Source organism: Vanellus vanellus, assembly GCF_965231255.1.
Source record: "Vanellus vanellus genome assembly, chromosome: 1".
In the NCBI taxonomy this organism is placed as follows: domain Eukaryota; kingdom Metazoa; phylum Chordata; class Aves; order Charadriiformes; family Charadriidae; genus Vanellus; species Vanellus vanellus.
In genome coordinates, this window is record NC_138905.1 from 26,307,065 (window position 1) to 26,327,199 (window position 20,135).

General features: G+C 40.3%; 1 protein-coding gene across 1 annotated transcript in view; it reads right to left on the reverse strand.

Moving 5' to 3' along the window:
- CPED1 (cadherin like and PC-esterase domain containing 1) overlaps positions 1 to 20,135 on the reverse strand; it is a 153,715-nt gene that overhangs the window by 87,185 nt on the left and 46,395 nt on the right. Inside the window, exons 6-9 of the mRNA XM_082498842.1 lie at positions 16,928 to 17,084; positions 15,268 to 15,436; positions 2,499 to 2,641; positions 977 to 1,049 (exon numbers count right to left, since the gene is read on the reverse strand). Of these exons, the coding sequence (XP_082354968.1) occupies positions 977 to 1,049; positions 2,499 to 2,641; positions 15,268 to 15,436; positions 16,928 to 17,084 (542 nt within the window). The remainder of the gene's footprint in view (positions 1 to 976; positions 1,050 to 2,498; positions 2,642 to 15,267; positions 15,437 to 16,927; positions 17,085 to 20,135) is intronic.

Below are 20,135 nucleotides of genomic sequence, written 5' to 3' on the forward strand. Positions count from 1 at the left end.
CCCAGGAGAATTTTTTTCCAGCCTGGTATACAATTATTAAATTGTTATGACGTGTCACATTTCTTATACTGGCTAAACAAGTCTTGTCAGACTAATTAAGGATATTGTCTTAATGGATTTTTTAAATTGTGCAAACTTTCTTTCATATGTCCATTTTTCCTTTCTGTTTAAAGGATCTTTTTCTTTTCTGTGAAGCATGGAGAAGTTGACTGAACTGCTGGTACTAGAAATGTGAACAGATTTTAACTAAGGATGAATTTTAGAAATGTTCTCCTGTAATTTCCCAGGATATATTTACTATTTTTTTTTTCCTTTTGTGTGCCATAAATATGGACAAAGATCTTATATACCTAGGTATATACATATTTGTATGTGTGTACAGGGGTAATGAGAAGCAGCTTGAAAGCAGTACAACTTTTGTTTTCTGACCAGGCTGTTCTGAGGCAGGAGTGGTACAAAACTGACACGGGGAGCTTATGCCACAGGTCACATTTCTCTGGTTTTGAGGGACTTGAGGACCATCCAGGAAGAAGGCAGCTCAGTGGAGGTCAAAGCAGGTCATGAACTGAAGAGGTACAATACAATTCATGGAGAAGTTTAATTTGTACTAAAAGCCAGTTGTGGTATTTTAACTTCCTCCCTTCATCTTTGTTCTGGTACAGTTAACACCTAACTCTGCTTTCATGCAATGCTTCCTATGGATTTTGTTTCACTGATATTCAGTTGGGGTTATAGTCCTTTGATGCTAAAACTGAAAGATTTGCACACTTCAAAGGTGTGGTGAATTTCATCATAGCAACTCTGCCCCTTAAAAACTGGTTTCTTCCACAACAACTCTCCACTTTTAGGCAAAATTAATATTAAAATATTTTTACATTTTAAGAGATTTGAGGGTACCTATCAAAGATGGTTCCCTGCTGTGTTCTTTTTGGTGTAAATTTTTTGGGTCAAGCAATAATTTGTGTAATTTTCTCACCTCAAGAACTACTGGGTACACGGATGTGCCGAATCCAATGTCAAAGGTTAGCATTTGAAAACATTGGCTGCATCTGAAATACGATATAACAGGAATCAAATTCAGTGAGGTTAGGTACTGTTGTGAAATACAGAATTATAGGATCATCTAGGTTGGAGACGACCTTTAAGATCAAGTACAACCATAAACCTAATACTGCCAAGTCCACCACTAAACCAGGTCCCTAAGTGCCACTTGTATACATCTTTTAAATATGCTGTATATGCTACAATGAGATACACAGGCATTTCCACACACAAGGACATACAAAGATAGGTCAAGAGACAGCATGCGACACAGACTAAATAATATTTCTAAGAAAAGCCAGTAGCATTAAACATAGATGGAGTCAGATTGTGAGCTGATGAAAACAGTGCTATCTTAAAGTGTATTTACATGGTTGACTTTCAAACCAGTGAGGGAGGTGAACTATGCTGGAGGAGGTAATACCTTTTGATGAGAATGAGGTCCTGCCAAAGTTTGAAGACATTTGGATGGCAGCAGATGGCAGAACTCTCTGGGCTCATTGAAGCCAAAGAGTTGTGCCACAGCTATAGGGATGTTTGAAGGCATGGGCCAGGAGCCCTAAGCAAGTCTTGGGTTACACAAGCAAGACATATCCATCACATTGGTAACAAAATGTTAGAGTTTGGACCTCTGTCAAAATAGCTCCATCCCTGTTACAGTCCTCCCCTCCTCACTACCTTCTCCACTCACAATGTAATCTTTTTTCCCAACATGCCTAAGTCAAATAATGAGCTTTATATTACTGCTACTAAAACACCTGGGTTCTCAAAGAGCTTTATAAAACATATAAACATAATAAATAGTAACGTATTTAGTATTTATCATAAAAATGTCAGGGATGTGACATCACATATATCGAACAAATATTAATTTTAATTAATAAAAATATTACATAATAAAGGTTGATTTATGTGTAAGAACTGTAACACTCAAATAGAAGTGATTACAATGATTTAACACCCACAGCAATGTGACTGTTTCTGCCTAGCTATATTTCACAAGGTACACTTCATAAAGCAGTCTATAGTGTCTCTTGTTCAGATTACCTGCCTCAGTCAGCTCTGAACCATCTGGGCTACTCTAACATTAAATATTTGACATATGAGAGAAGGCTCACAGAAGGGAAATATAGCTTTATATATGTTAGGACTAGCCCAGTTGTGAGTGATTTTTGTTCATTTGTGCTGCCTGAAACACTTCATCAGGACACAGCATCTGGTCCTAAGTATTCATCATAACCTTTTCAACAAACTAGAAACACTGTGGTTTTGGAAGAGTTTTACTCCCTAAATGCAGCACATCCTCACTTTATAAGGAAGTATGAAATAGAGGTGGGTGTTTTTTTGGTTTTGTTTTTGTTTTTTATTTTAGGAGTCATGTATCCTCTACAATTTTAATTCTGTTTTAAGGAGCTATCTTGACAAGAGCATAGCAATGATCACTGCAAGTCACTTACTGATTGAAAGAATTTGGTCCTGAGGCAGATGATTCACTGAAGACTTCAGTTATAAGTAGAAGTTTGCTTATAGCTTCCTTCATGTTGTTGAAGGCTTGTTGGGGAGAACTGCTTTTGAAGAATATCTCAAAAAACCTTTGCAGCTGTGAAAGAGATTACATGTATTTTTGATCATTTACAGCAAATCAGTGCTTAAATTAAAAAGCTGGTAGAAGTAAAAATTGCCTTAGAATGCCAACTTTAGTTCTTATTCATTTGCACAGTAAAGTGGCATGGAAAGCTACAAACAGCATACTAGTAGAGATTGACTTTTTGTTTACAAATTAGTATATCAGAAACAAACTCTGTATTAATGGTTTTTAAAAATATTGCTCACAGTCTAAGCTTACTTTGATAAAACCTTTTGCTGTCAACTGGTTCTAGGCAATGGAAACCACAGACACTTTTTTCTTCAGCAGTAGGTAATAGCACACTCAAAGTAAAAGCCTTTTCTCTTGTTAATGTACTGTGCCAAGGGCTATTCCACTTGACTGTGACTAAGAATCCTTACCCCAGGTTAACAAGCTTTAAATAGAATATAGAAGAAAGATGTTGAAACAATGATCAGCCACTGCAGCCTGTGTTTTGACTGAACTCTTGCACATCCTGGGGTTTTCAGACTGGTGAATCCTCTCAGTGGCATATTGACTGGCCTGCACAACACTGTCCTCAGCTGCTTTCATCACTCATGCAAATTCACCCATTTCATCACTTCAGATCGAGATTCTGGGAAACAACTGGAGCAATGCAGGACCCCAGTGAAAAATGGGACACAGGCAGATTTTGATGCATCGGAGTCCTCTGTGCGAAGAAAGGGGCTGCCTTTGAACCATATTTCCATTAGAGTTATCACACAGCACAGAACCCAATTAATAGCCGAACAATGTAAAACTATTAGATAATTTAGTAGTACCACATTACCAAACAGGTACATTTAGGCAGTAAAAAAGTACCACCTTCAGAGATAAAGCACATAAAGTACACATAGAACATGTTTTGTATTGATATTCAGAAGATAAAAAAATCTGATTTCCAAGAATTTCTCTACTAAATTGACTTAGAAATGCCATTGTATATTTTATGTTATCACTCACTTATACATGTCCCACTGGGGTAACATGATGGAAGCATGCAGGCTTCTGTAGACAACCCCCTGGGGACTTATGTGGTGGCATCTCTCTAGCTGCCTCTTACTACTACAGTCATGAACAAGTACCCACAGCAGATGGGTTAACCAAGCCTGGCCTTTAGCATAAGTCCATAACAAGGTTTAATGTGATATTTTGGCTCTAAAGCATGATCACAGAATCACAGAGCTATAGAATGGTTGAAGTCAGAAGGGACCTCTGGACGTCATCTTGTCCAATGTCCTTGGTCATGTAGGGTCATCTGCAGCTGCTTGCCCAGGACTATGTCCAGACAGCTTTCAAATACGTCCAAGGATAAAGACACCACAACCTCTCTGGGCAACTTGTACCAGTGCTGAGTCATCCTCAAAGTAAAAAAGTGTTTCCTGATATTCAAAAGAAACCTGCGGTGTTTCAGTTAGTGCCCATGGCCTCTTGTCCTGTCACTGGGCACGACTGAAAAGAGCCTGACTTTGTCTTCTTTACAGCCTCGCTTCAGGTATTCACACACACTGATGAGATCCCCCTGAGAAGCTTCTCCAAGCTAGAAAGTCCCAGCTCTCTCAGACTTTCCTCATATAAGAAACACTCCAGTCCTTTAATCATCTTAGTGGCCCTGCACTGGACTCTTCGTATCCCCCTTGCACTGCAGAGTCCAGAACTTGATGCAGTACTCCAGCTGTGCCCCATGGGCAGACCACTAACTGATGGTCAACTTGGTATCCACCAGGACTCCTAGGTCCTTTTCTGCAAAGCTGCTTTCCAGCTGGTTGGCCTCCAGCATGTACTGGTGCCTGGGATTGTTCCCAGGACTTTGCACTTCCCTTTGTTGAACTTCGTGAGGTTGCTGTCAGTCCATTTCTCCAGCCTGTAGAAGTCCCTCTGGATGGTAGCATGAGCATCTGGTGTATCATCTACTCCTCCTAGTTTTGTGTCATTAGCGGGTACACTCTATCCCATCATGCAGACACTTCAAAAAGATGTTGAATAAGAACGGACCCAGTAGGGATCCTTGGGGTGCACCACTAGTTACCGGTGATGTGTTATGATGTATTCATCATGCTGACACCAGATCTTACAACATACTTCTGTGCACTCTGGTTCAAAAAAAAATTCTAGGTAGGTGGTGTTGGAGCCTCCCCATGTGAGCATGAATATTGCCAAGCACGCTGGTCTGCACTGGCATAGACGAATTGTTGTCAGTTTCTTCAGGCAGCATATTGCAGTTAAATGTAATAAGCACTTTCCATTTTCCTTTTCAAAAACTAGTGCAGCATTGCCTACAGCCAGCCATGAGAAATAATCAAGTATGCAGCTAACACTGATCCTCCTTTCCTCTCTTCAGTTCCAGTAACTCCATTCTGTTGTGCTGGTAAATAACTGGTGGGTAGAAAGCTGGTCTGCCTGTCTTCCTGCTCTTACCACCTCTGGTTTTATTTTAACAAGTGGTTCCCTTCCCAAGATTTACTGACTAAAATAATTGTCCCCCATGCACAGATCTGGGCTGAAGGTTTGCAGTGCCTGGGACTTTTTCTCCTCTTTCTGAAACGCCAGTAGGAAAAAAATGACAACAGTATATATGACTAAAGTTGTAAAATTAAACCCTGACTGCCGGGAAACTGCAAAGCGAAGGTTGCATATACAGCCTCAACTCTGCCCTTTGGATATTTGCATCATGCTGAAATCTTGAATTACATCACACTGTATTTTTATGCTGTAGAAAGTTTTCTATGTGCACCACAATTCCACGAGTCTCTAGGGCGAAAGAGCCCCGCAGCTGCTATTTAGAAACAGATTATGCAGATCTTCAGATCACACTCCATTTCATTGCCACAGCAGGCTGAGAGGGAGTCCACGTTTCCCAAGGTATACGATCACCAAAGCTGTGTTTCTGCCACAGAGTAGTACAAAGATTAAGAATAAGAAGCTGCACATTTTCAAATCAGTTCTGATTTAGATTCATCTCTGAGTGAAATTGTCCCATTTTGGTTCTTTGTTCAGGCCAAAACCAGTTAATTAAACTGTTCCTGTGAGACCAAAAATTTAAAATGAAGACTCAGCTCACCAAGGTGGGACAACATAGTGGTTCTTCATCTGACTTTGACCATCATTTGACCATCTGTACATCAGATCCTCTACATCATTCATATTCCTGCTACACTGGCTTGCACCTTTTCTCTTATCTCCTAAATCTGCAGTGGGTATTGAGGGGCTAAGTGAGAAGCTGTGTTATTTTGCTACACAGGGAACATAAGGGGTTGCAGAATTTTATAAGGAGAGATGGCATTATGGGAAGGAAGGGCGAGAGGGACAGAAAAAGCTGTCTTTTGAGCTCATTTGCTCCTCACCGTAAATTGATTCCTAAGCACCTCAACACAAAGCATACACAATGCATATATTTCTAGTATGAACTGATGAAAGACAGGTTGATTTGCCCTATTTGCACTCAGAGCATGCTGTTGGCTATAATAGCCAACTGTTTCCAACACAACAGGCATTAAAATAAAACTGGCTTCTCCAATGTACTGCGTTCTAGTTACAGCCCTCCTTAGCCAGACTAGAAAAGAAACATTGCTCAACAGGTTCTCATTAGGGGATATCAGGTTTTAGGACAATGTTTATTCTAGGCCAATGACTGAAAATAAATATTTAGTCAGGCTGGTTCAGGACCAACGGAGACAAGAAACCAACACTTCAGGTTAAATTCCAACTCATGAAAAATATCCTATTTAAACAAGTTCAGGTTAGGTTTGACTCCTACAGATTCTACAGAATTCTCAGCAACCAAGAGGGAAAATCTAAACTGTACAGATTAGGGGTAATAAAGTGTGAAAACCTGCAGCAACTTCAGGTTCTTCTGAGTGTGCCCAACAAAGATATAGAAATATCTGTGTTCAACTGCAAAATATTAAAGTCACTGAATTGAAGGTTTCTTCAGACGATCACCACTGATGCTGGTTCTCTCACCTTCAGTGGAAACAGACTACCTGTCCAACAAGATTCAATCTCATTATTGACTGTACATGATTAAAAGCAGCGTTGAATAGTAAAAAGAGGATAGAATGGGAAAAAATGGTGGCAATCACGGGAATTTAGTCTGGGAGAAAGCTGACCTCCGGCTGGCAAATTTTTAAGCAGGGGAATAGGAATTAAATTTTAGTAGGCTATAAAATTTAATGCAGACATGCACATATATTTTGTACAATGACACCATTGTATACAGAATTGCAAAGCTTCTCAGGAGCTTGAAGACATTCATCCACATGCTGGATGCGTACAGTTGGAGGCATGTTCCACGTGTTTATGTAATGCCTTACAGAAGTGTGTAAATGCAGTCAAATTACACAGATCAAGCACACATTTTCTGTAAAGGCAGAATGAACTAGAAATATTCTTAATTTTAACTCATTGACCTTTCCCTAACTGATAACTACTTTTGCTTTAGGATAAGCCACTGGAAAAAAAAAAAAAAAAGATTTGGCTAACTCAATATTAATTTTACAACACTTTTTCTCTACCCGCTTTGACATCCACTTTTTAAAATCTGCAGCCATTAAAAATGTTTATGATCTCAGTGACACGGTTCCCTTTGGCTCCTCAAAAATACATGGAACCATCAGTTAAAGGCCTGACACACTGAAAAAATGCAATTTAATTGACAAAGGAATTGTGACTTGCAAGCTTCATGCACAGAGTCATGGGGACTCAAGGAGAGTGGAAGAGTGTGGCACCCGCAGGGCTGGATGTTATCATGACTGTAGTAATTCCCTTGAGAGGATTTTCCTCTGGCAATTTTTCTGCAAATGTATATCTTAGGAGAGATGCTGGGGCAGCCTGGGGCAGCTGGCTGAGTGGTCAGCTGAGGCTTTCCCTGAGAAAGAGTATAAAAATGAACTGTAGCGATCTTTCTGAGGTTGCCTTCTAGCTCGGTCCTAGGACAGTCTTGCCTCCTGATGAGACAAACAAGAAAGATTTTCCTTAACTAACCTCAGGAATGGCACCAAATGCAAACTTAAAGCATTTACCTTCACTGACTGCATTGATTAGCTTTCTGTTGATTGTAATAGGTGTTCAGAGGCACAGCTCACGTGAAGGCAATTCACTCAGGTGTCAAAATCTGTAGAGGAATCCCACCCTACAAGACTACACGGTTTATGTTTATGTCTAATGTCTGGGCTAGCTAAATGCCTAAGCTCCTATACCTCACTGCTGAACAAAGATGCTTGAAGAACATGATTTACGCCATCCTAAGGTAGACACCTCAAAACAGTGACATTAATCGTAATCTAAAACTGCTCTGTTCCTCCAGTGACTGCACAGGGAATCTAAATGAGACGCTGAAGACAGGTAGGAGATACACTGTGGGAGTGCTCACACAGCCCACCCACGGACAACAAAACCTGTGTGCCTGGAATATACAGAACTGTCTGGAGGATGTTTGTCTCAAATTTATCATGACAAAGAGGAAGGCGATCATCAGCAAAGTTAAACAGTAACCAGGAAATTACAAAGTGGTTTTTGAAACAAGGAAGGAGTTAACTTGGGAAATAAAGTAAAAGCAGCATGAAAATTTGCAGCGGGGGGGGGGGGAGAGACTTTGGGGTGGCAACAGCAGCAGCAGTCAAAACCTGGTCAGGCACCTCCAGAAGTCAGCCCGCTGGCATCACAGCTTCTGCCCCCACCGCAGGGAATACCAGGGTGTAAGGATGGGCACGGGTCCCATGGGGGTACATGGGAAATGGGTACGCACAGAGCTGGAGCCCCCACTTCTCCGAGCAGAGGTGCATGCAAGAAGGGAAGCTGCATCCCAGGAGAGTGGGGCTCTGATTGTAACCCAGGTTGCCTGTGAGACAGGGTCTGGGTAAATGTGGGTGAGTGGGTGAGGGTGTGACTACAGTTTCAGAGGGTATTTATAGATGGATGTTTAGAAATGTGCAATGTTTGTTAACGTTTTTGAAGTGTCTGGTATCATGGTTTGCCTGTTCTGTTACTGAAATTGATAGTGAGTGTATTATTATTACTGGTTGCCAGTTAATTACAGATCACCAATTAGCCACTTCTATGCTGGGTTTGGTTAAACAATGTGAACTCATCGATTTTTTTCCTGCAACAGCATCTCACCTTTGGAGGTGCAGCTGAGCTCTGAACTTACCCAAGAGGCAAGAAGATAGAAGATAAGAGGCCATAGGGGCTACTGAGTAATTCAGTGTAATTTTGAGGTTTATATTTTGGGAATTGGTGCATCATACTTTACAGGATTTGTGTGAACAGATTCTGAAAGAACCTTGCTGATTCCTAGTTGTAGCCTTCAAAACTAGATGGCAGACAAAGTTATCAGGACCATATCCGAAAGCAAGGTTTACATCTGAGGAACCTCAGATGACCTTTGGTTTCAAGAAATTACCCTTTTTGAAGTAACAAAAGGTGTCTCAGGACTGTTCTGCTATGAATCAGAGCTGTTGCACTCTTTCTGATCAATTGGATCTGCAGGGTCTCAAAAGACTTAATTCAGAAGTTCTCAAAAGACTTATTCTCTCCTTGAGAATAGCTGAAGATGTTTTGACACGAATCAATTCAATCAGTCTCTGATAACTTTCAGTATAAGCTCTGTACTCTCAGTTCATTCTTGTACATTCATTCTCCGTACTGGATCTATATTTGATAAAATCTCTTCACCAAGTCCCAATACTTCTGGATGTAAGTACTCATTCCTAGATACAAAAATACTCTTTTGCACATAAACAAGAATCTCTTTGACTATACATATGGAAGTATCTAAATATCTAAGATGTCTGCAAGGATACAGACTGATTCCACACAGAAGGCCAGAAAAAACATATTTTGCAATAAAGCTATTTCCCATATTGCCTGCTAGCACAGGCAGACCTCTCCACTCGTCACAGTATTAAAAAAAAATGAAAAGAAAAAGTCATAAGACATGTAATGGGAGAGAAATGTACCCATAATCAAAACAATGGTTCCAGAATACATCACAGAGAAAACAGTGCAGTAATTTATCGTAAGTTTATAGCGTTAGCTTTAGGTAGGTCTGTTTATTCCAATCCTGATTTATTGTTATGATGTCCCATTTCTCTGCAGCTCTAGCATGGCATTTGATGAAGGGATGAAGGGAGAAACCACGGTATTATTCAGCTATTTTGTACAGCATATTTCCCACTTATGTATATTTTTTCTTTACATAAGACCTTTTAAAGAGATCTTAATTAATAGTTCAGGACAAAGAAAACTTTTATCCCTTAACACTTCTATAACTTATTTACATGGAGGAGAAAAGGCCATCTGAGAAAGGTTTCCTCTAAAGATCCCTCCCTGCTCTTAAGACTAAGTCCAAAGACAAAAAGCCACTCAGTAGCTTCAGCAACTATTAAATTAGGTCCTTTGACTGAGAGTGAACTAAGAACGGTTTCCCAAGCCTGCATCGACTTCTTAGTGAAAAAGTAAAGGGGATTTACTAACAGCATTTCCCAGCTCGCCTTGAGAAGCAAAAGTGGATCAGCTTGACTAAGGGAAGCTGGAAAGCAAAAAGGGAATGATGAGAAGAAGAATCAGGATAATGGGAGGTAGGACTAGGAAAGTTGGGAGCCACAGAGGGGCATGCTTACAGAGCTGCCTGGATTTAACAGCCAGAGCAAGAGGATCCATGGACCAGGAGAAAAGCAGAGAGCTAAGGGCCTGGATAACAGTGTAAAGACTTACTTATGCATAACCACATGTTATGAAGAATAATCAGTCTAGACCTCTTACTAGCTAAACTGGGATGTTCATAATAAGAGCAGAAAAGAACTCCAGAAATAATTTTAACGTCATTTGTGCACTGCATGACAGATTGGCACAGACAGGGAGAAGGTAAATAAAGAAGGATTACTCATTCTTTCTTTTAAGGCAAGAATTATGGATATGAAATTAAGTAATCGGGTACAGGTTTTAAAGCAAATAAATATTATTTCTCAAGCAACACAAATAATCTGTAGAGTGTCATTGCTGCAAGACATTGGGAAGACAAAAAGCTTTAATGGATTAAAAAATCTAGTAGAGAATTGCATGGCATAAAAGTCTACTGGAGCTTATTAAACATCAAGATATATATTCGACTTCCAGTTTTGTGTTTCTAACCTTGCAGGTTACCAGAAATAGTTATAGTCTGCCTAGGGAGGAGTAACACTTTATGCTTGTCCTGTTACACATTTTCATGATGCTTTCTTGCCTGGTTGTTGCCAGAAACAGAATGTCAGACTAAGCGTGTCTTTGATCTCCCCCAGTCCTGACAGACTTTCATTCTTATATCAGTGAAAAGAGAAATGAAAGGGCTCTAGAGATACTATGAGGACAGAAAACAGAGATGGCATTTGTGCTATGCTCAGTCTCCCGGGAAGAGGAGCATTACAGCATTTGATTCTCTGCACAGGCTACTTGCAAGAACAGTGAAATGCATGTGCTAAGTTCTTACAGAACCTACAAACACATTTAATTTTATTCCCAAATAACCCTGCAATCTAATTGATTAAGAGTTGACGGCAATTTTCTTTTGTATTTGCTCCTGCTTAGTGACAGGGCAAGAATATTGACTTCAAAAATAAAACAAAGGGAAAAAAATGCGAGACTTTCTTCTGTTTCTAAGCGTTTTCCTCTTTATCTACGTGTATGTTTGCATTCTATCTCACATTATCTGTGGCTATTACTTGAAGCAGTACCTAAACTGGCCACTTGAGGGCAATACTGCAACCTAATTGTCGCACAGTTCGGCTCTAAGCCAGACCTCCACGTCATATTAAAAGATGTATTTCCTGAGTAGGTGAGGGTCCAGTTTTATTTGCATATATGTTAAGTATAAAAATATTTCTTTTTACTCAAGTTTCAAAATGCTTAATACACAGAGAGAGAATTTCAGCAATAGTCATAGTGACTTACACCACAGCAAGTTTAACAGCAAGCAAACTGCTTTAATAAATTATCTTTACTTCATTGCACAACTGGAAAGTCGCTTAAGAGCATAGTTTCATCTGAGGGTACCGAGGCTTATGCAAGAACACCAGTCAAAGAATTCAAATCCAGAAGGCACCTGACTGTCTATTTTGGAAGGTGAGCCGGTGCGGGGGCTGTAGGAAGCTGCTGACAGCAGAGAGAGCTTTTCCAGGTGACGTAGGACGTGGCACAACTAAAGTTTATAAAAGTGCACCCCTTCATTAAGAACTAGGACCAGGCTGGGAAAAGTTAATGGCAGGGCAAAAGAAGCACTTCACAGTGTGTTAAACGTTGAGATATTAATCATAAATTACTGGTTTGCACACCAGCTTCCACAAAACAGAAAATTATTCAGGGGGCAGCCTTCTGCTCAATACACGTGCATAATGTCGATTAACACAAAGGGAATTACCGCATACATTGACAGAGACCCGTCCCTTAATTGGTACCATATGCAAAATAGAAAGCTTCTATTTTATTATTAATGTTTCAAAGCACAGATGGTCTAAATAAGCGGTTTCCAAATTTCCTCAAGGAAATAAGGCTATTACGCAAGTCTCGTATCAAAATATTTGCGTGGCATAAAGCCATTCTCTCCCCTGCATTTCCTGCATCTTCCCAACCAGGGCCCAGATGTAGTCGCACTTTTGCCACTCCTTGACTACGCACAAAATCCTCATGCCAGCGTAGGATTTAGCTTTTTTTGCTTTCTGAACTGAGATACTAAAATATGTATAATCCAGAGAAAACCTGGCAGCTGGTGAGCAAAACACACTTGAACTCTTCCTGAACTGCCATTTGGCCAATGCTTATTCAAGGAGTCATTCTGAAGCCTTGCCACTATGATTAGGGTATGTAAATCTGAGTTGTAAAAACCATTTATAATAGTTTACTAACAAAGAAGCAGTGGGGAATGCAGTATTATTTAATTCATGAAACTTCTGGTTTTTGTTTACACAGTTTCTCTTAATCATTTGATATCATCTGGTATCCCATCTACAGTCTTCTTTAAAATGTCTCTTTTATATATATCACATTCTGGTTACTTCTAGCAACCGTAAAGAGCTGTTTTGCATAGGGGATAAAATTTTAAACTTAACATACTGATTTTGTGGTAGTAATGTTTTAAGCAAGTTAACCACAACTGTGGATCACTTTCTCATCAATAACAGTTTAATCATACTGGTATGAGAAAATTTGCTGATCAGAGGCCTATATACACTTGAGGAGGTCTCTAAATTATTGTGCAACATTACTGAAAGCAGCACATCTATGATGGCAATCCAGCAGATTAAATTATTCTCATCTATTCATTTAAAAAAAAATAATCAGTCAGCTGCTCTTGGGGAAAAACACATCAAACACTAGTAAATTTTTCCAGACCAAAGTCTCTTCTATAGGCATGTTCAGTCCCCAGTGACACCAATGGGTATTCTGTCAACCAGAACAGGTCTTAGACATCCTTTCTGTCATTACTGACTACTGATAGGTTGGAGCTTCACAGTGTAACAAACAAATTTCTGTCCTATACAATAGAGATGGCAGAAACTGAAAGCTTCGGAGCTTTCTGGACCAGGTTCCTTGGCTGGTACAAATATGGGTAGCTCCACTGACTACTCTGCGCGAGGAGACCACTCTGCTGGCACTGTACATCCCACTGGCAACAAGCGACAGCTTCATGATGTTTCTCATGACGTTTATGGGAAACTTGATATATTCTCATGCCAAAGGATATCAACAATTGAATTCAAACCTTCTCCCAAGTATTGTTTCCTGACTGATGATATCCTGTCTGATGCCTCTGCACCAAGCCCAGAAGCCTCCTTATGATTATCCCAGTAGTGCTTTCCAGCCACTCCATGAATTCCCAGTGTCTCAGTTCTCCTGGAGACCCCCTGACTCTTCCCATGTTCTTTATAGGGCAAACTGTTTATGCTGAGAGACAATCTTATACACCCCACTTTCCATCATTTTGTTAATTTGCATTTCAAGCTATACATCACCACAAATGTGCTTTCTGTGGTGCCTATTTTTTGTTTATTCCTTGCCATTTTGACAAGTCTGCCTAAAGCTGTGGAAGATAAAACACCACAGCAGCAGTAACCAGATTGAAACTACTGTAGATGTGCTGCTGCTTCTATCTATCATTTTTATTGCTTCTTCAGCTGCAAAAGTACTCTGTAAATGGTGGCTGGCACCCCATTCAGCAGACTTCCCTCAGTGGGAATTATTTTACAGAGCCATATCACAATTACTAATGTCTACTAGTCTTTAAAGTAGTCCCTACTTCAGATGCAATAGTGATGCTGCTGGACATTGTGCTATTTTAATAAACATAAACCAAAACCGAACCCCAAGGTTTGAAAGTGAGTGACCATTAGTCTTCCTAAATGTAAATAGAGGAAAATAGATGGCAAAATAATATATCTCCATGGGCTTCCATAGCTTCCGAGGGGGAAAAGAAAGAGAAGTAAGTTCATCTTACCTCATTTTGGCAATCTAGAATTTGGCATGTTCTCTAAGAATGTCACAGCCCATGGAAGGAAGCAGACACTTTTAGCAGTAAACTCATCTCATTCCAAAATTAGAGTCTAAATTGGGTGGGATGATTTGTTCTCTAGAGGTGTCTGTTTCTCCAATAACTAGAATTAGACAATGAGCTTAGACTAGGCACTTTACTGAGAGTGCTAAAATTGTAGACCATACCAAATGGTTGGCATCCTCAAGAGTCCTGACAGTGACAGCACAACACTCAGACTGCTCCAAAGCCAAGACCTGCTCCTACCCCAGGAGGGCTACATGGGCAATGTGCACCCATCCTCAGATGGCTGCTGCCGAAGCTGATCTATCTGACCTCAAAAAATCACTGCTACTTTGTGAACTTATTCCTTCCAAAGGAAAAAGAAAAGGAGCAGCACAGAACTGTAGTTCCTTCATGAAGAGCTGCCATGTTGTAAGTGCAGTTCCTTGCTGAAAGAACAAAGGAATGGGAAGGCATGTTTGGAAATCCAGAGGACTGCTGAGTAAACTAGATGTTGAGAGAGAGGGGTCTCCCCAGGCACTTGGAGATGTCCAGAGTTAATCCTATTAAGGCACATGTGAAGCATCCTTCTTTGTACAACCGAGACCATGGGAGGCCCACCTTCTCCATGGTATACTTCCTTCCCTTTATTTAGAAGTGCCCTGACCCTCTTCCATTCTGTTTTAATGCACTGAAAAAAGAAATCTAAACAAACCATTTTAAATATTTACTTTCCTTTTTTACAACGCTGTCAATATCCGGGAAAAAAAACTTTACTGCATGACAGCACCCCCACTGCTGTGCTTTAGAGAAAACCCCAACCTTGCAACTCCTGTCAAATGTCACCAGTAAAAATGGGCTCTGAGGCAAGCAAATCCCAGGGCCCTTCGTAACCCCCACTGCCCAGGGCAACCCTTCCCTGCTTCATGAAGCAAACCCCACTCGTTCTGAGAAATGAAAGCTGTACATTAGGACAATATTCACTGTCAGCTCTGGACTGCAAATAAAGAAGGGGTAAAAGAGAAGAATTATATTATCTGGTTTTCTGTCTCTGTACTTTGCCTGAAAGATGGAAAAATTAGGAAATGAAACTTTTTACCTTTACGGAAAAGTGCTTCTTCTTGGGTGGGTGCCAGACAGTGGCCGTTGAATGAATGAATGCCCGCAGAGGTGTTAAGGATGTCACAAGCACATATGCTTTGATGATAACAGAAAGGTCGTGAGCTCTAAGGATGTCCTTGTGGTCTGATGAAGCTGATACTTTATTCCTGGGAAGTAATCAAAATACATAGCATTAATGAAGTGCTTTTTCAAGTGAGGAAAATGAGTTATAAGAAAATAGCGAAGCAGTGAAATTAGTGGAAATAGGAAATTAGCCTTTTTTTCCCCTGAGTTAAGCAACACAGTGGATGAAACCAAGCAGGCTGGAACAAAGCTTTCCATAAAGTATTTTTATTGCTTTCAGTATTTTTAAATCTTAATTTCCATACATAGAAAGTAACTATGTTAGGAGGGAGTTACGTTTGAGAGTATATATCGGTAAATTCATTGTGGGCACATTGTAATTGTTGCAAACGTGGGACATTCAGCATGAAGGTAAAAACCTTAAAGACATCCAAGCAGCTTAAATAACAGAACTGCATAGTCAATGTACCCAGATTTAACACTGATTTGTAGTGAATTCAGAAAAAACCCAAACAACCCTATGGAAAGACTGCACTATTGTTAGCACTTTCTTCAACATAATAAAGGGACACAAACATGTGGTACTGCATGCTTTCTCTAATGAAAGCCATAAACTATTACTCCAAACATTATGAAAGACCATGACACCTAGGAATAACCCATAACAAATCAGATGAACATAGCAGAATTATGCAAGCTAACTGTCTAGGAAGTGACATGGCTCTCTAGATACTACCCTACAGCTCCCATAGTCCACACAAAAAGAATCACCCATAGAAACAGGACAGAAAAAAACAAACCCAAGGGAAAAAATCTGTTATTTAAAAGCTTATTACATGGGGAAGTCTGAGCTATACTTGGGCATATTCAGAACTGTGGTTATTATTCTGCCTGTTAAAATTTCTGAGTATCAATCTATCTCATAGCAAATGCAATGAGAAGATGACTATACAAATTATGGGTCTCCAAGACTGATTACTGGTAAAAGACACAGAGTTCTCCTCCCATTTCTGTGTAATCTTTGGCAATATGTGGCCTTTCCAGACCTCAATTTTGCTATCTGTTAAGGGAGTCTAATAATATCTATCTTAAAGAGACCTTTTTCTCCCCTCTGCAGAATGGTAGGTCCTCAGAGCATAAAATTTGTGAGATACTGTAACATAGGAAACAGCACTTGGACAGCCAGTTCTCAAGTATTTCTTCGTTCTTCACTTAAGGGAGGGTCTTTGTGTAGAGGACTACATATGTGTGTCTGTGGCAGGGACAAGGCAGGGATGGGAGCAGGAAATAGCTCAGCTGCTATGAGACCTAAACATTCAGGGGTGTTTCTGGCTCTGTATTTATCTGTCTAGGTGTTTCAGTGCCCTCAACATAAAGACTTAGCTGTTCACACACAAAATGTTCAAGCTTGGCTAGCACAGAAACAAACACTATGCAAGTATAAGAGATGCAATACATCCAAATGCTCCACCTGCTGCCATCTCTTCTCTTGCTACATTCTGCACCCCTGACTCCCAACTAAAAGCACAAGGAAGCACGAGGAAGTTTCTGAGGGAGGGATATCATTAGCTTACAGCTGTGTGCTTGTGCTCTGCTTCCACCAGTACCGCAGATGGGCAGCACGTGTCCTGTCAGTGCTTTCGCCACCCTGGGACATGTTCCTTGCGGCGCTGACGCTTGTCAGCCCGGGCTGGCCGGAGCACTCTGGGGTGACGACTGGAAGCTGCAGGTCTGAAAAAGTACCAAAGGTATGAGAAGGGAAGTCAGCAGAGCATTGGAAGCAGCGGTCAACTCCTGCTGTTAAGGATAAAATGTGTAAAACAGAATAGGTAGAGAGGAGCTGAAAATGTAAATTAGCAAATGGTGAGACTATAACCCTTTTTGGATCTGCTAGCAGAGCTTTGCACTCACCAAGCACCCCCTTCCAGCTGCAAGCTCAGAGGCTTAGCTGCAGCTCCCACTTTACAGGTGAATGCATGAGTGCCACATACACAAAGCAACCTCTTCCCCATTCTTCTTAACAGGAATCCTTTATTTCTAAAAATAGAATACCAAAACTTTGTTTCTCAGGTAGCCCTGATTACAATTAATGGGCCTAAAACATTTATTTGACTAAGGACCAAGGGATTTTGCCACTGTAATCACACAGACAGCTCAGTAAATAACCCCATAGCCTTGTTTCTACGTTCACCATTTAAGGCTACATTTTGTAGTTATTGAAATCTACGGGAGGCTTAGTTCTGCCACCGAACACAGTGAGAGCAGAGCTGATGTACCAGAGTCCTCAAGATTACTGAGGCATGTGACTATTAATAGTAATCAAAATATTGTGATGTGAGATTAGTCAATGGGTGGCATGTATTTTCTGCTTTTATTGTGCTGATAAAAAGGCACAGAGCCCTTATGTTATGTCATTATTTCATGTAGGGTGGTTTCCATTAACTCTAACACACCTCACATTTCAAGTTCTGAAGTAATAGTCAGGGAAAAGCCAAGCTGTTCACATTATTCCCAAACCTTATTACTTATCTTTTTAATGACATACTGCATCGTGCTAATGTTGTGAATTTATTTGTATAGCTTCTTCTTTAAAGCATGCACTCTCCACTTTGGTGCATGAAATGAAAAATAAAACTGAAGTTGTATTTCTGGTGATGAGCTGTGAGCAGCCATTCAAGGAAAAGAGCTATTCATTTTCATACAGATCCCGTTAAAATGACATTGTGATTGTCTATGTTTATCAGCTGTTCATCAGATCAGCTCAGTTCAGCCTTCCAAGCTCAACTGGGATCTGAAATTAATCTGGTCCTTTGCCTTACATGCACCCTTTAGCAGGATTAAAGGCTTTACTAATCAAAACCAGACCCTTATTAATATAGCACCTCATGTTCAGATTATGCCCTCATTGGCATCTTTGTGTTGTGTTACGCATTATAACTGATTTGGACTTTGTAAATGACTACCTGTTTGCTGATGCTACAGAGACAAAACAGACTACCCTCTGCCTACTTGGCTGTGCAGTGATAACAGGAATAAGCCAGTAAAATCCCATTAAGTCATTTACTTAGCAGACTTGCTTCTGAATATGCACAGGAAGCATATATCAAGTGCTTTTTCTTCCATATCTGCCCTGTAAAGACACAATGGCATTTCACTAAGGCAATTTCCACCTGTAAAGAGACAATGGCATTCCACTATGGCAATTTGCAGTGGTCCCACTGCAACTACTCCTATGCATCGTTGCAGTTACCTAACTGAAGTGCCTATATTAGCAAAATAGTATTCTTAGGCTTTGTCTTTGGGCAATGGAGAGAGAGAGACCAGTCCTTGGAGCACTAAGAGAAATACTGGTTCTGAACTGCTTTCTGAAAGGGTCTGTTTTTTCACTGACTATGCAAGAAAACTGAGCTACTTACTTGCAGCTGCAAATAAATTCCACAGTGTAAATTTTGATCATACAGCTTTGGCGTTCAGGCAAAACCAGAATTAAAAAACATAAAGGCCCTCCACAGTGCACAGATGACTTCAGAGATCTTTTTCTGATTTACCCTCATGTTTATGAAAAGGCAAGACACAGCCCTCTGCTGTTGCAACTATCTATGGAGTTATGGAACCAAGCCCTGTACCTTGGTGCTGTAGCACATCCATCAGGAACAGCCCAGCAACATCAGACGGGAGTTCAAATCTCATGGCCTACATCTTCAATCTGTTGACCATGAATGGCATCAAAGTCACACAGAACCCAATGAATCCCATGAGAGCAATCCAAGCTACACACTTGCCAATGCTGCCTAGGGGGGCAGACAAGAGAGGACAGGTTGTCCTATCTTGGTGGCTACAGCACACAGCTGAAAGGAGGCAGAACTGTGCTTCCTATAACATATACACCTTTTACATTAGGCCATAGCTATGTGATAACATTGACAGAAAGTACAAGAGTGGCAGCTCTTCTCCTCTCAGCTGATCATCTGAAAGCCCAATTATGTCAAAAGTGCACATTTTTCAGCAATTGCTTTAGTTAAAATGACCATAATGTTGAGAAAATGGAAATGCACAAAACATAATTGCCTTATTTAAAAGAAGTCAAATATTTCACTGAAAATAAGAACAGGGCAGCTGAGAAGGGCTGTTCGGCTCATTATTCAAAAGAAAGTAGAGCACCTCTTCCTTTTTAGAATATGGTTTTAATTGTGTTGCTAAGGGAACAGTAACCAGTATAGTATTAACTCACAAGACAGAGTTTGAAAAGAATGAAATGGAGTTTGTACCTATATTTACACCTCTTAAATGAGACTTTTAGCTGTTTTAAGGAAATAGAAAAGATTACATTGACATTAATTCATTTGTCACTAGCCAGTGGACCATTTACTGGAGCTGGATATAAAAAAAAAGATAATAAATGGGTAGGGACTGATGAAAAACAGAAGTGTCCTGAAATTCTCAAACTACTGGATAGAAGATCCTTAGTATTTCCTTAAGTCATTGCAAAATGCCTCAACTTATTCTACCATCTCTTAAAGAAGAGAAGGTTAAACAAATTCAGAGCATTGGTGGTTAGAACGGAGAACTAAAAAAAAAGGAAATTCTTATAAATTATTCTTCATGCTATAGAGCATCCTGTTTGTATGGTGCTTTACACACCTCTGTTGGTTTTGTGTTAGCATCTACCTAGGAGGGAGCCTCTCTCGAGGTGGCTGGAAGAAGGAGAAAGGGGAGTGAGACTGTCACAAGGTGCTTGCTCCTTTGAGATGACGCACAGCATGTACATCATCACGCAGAGCT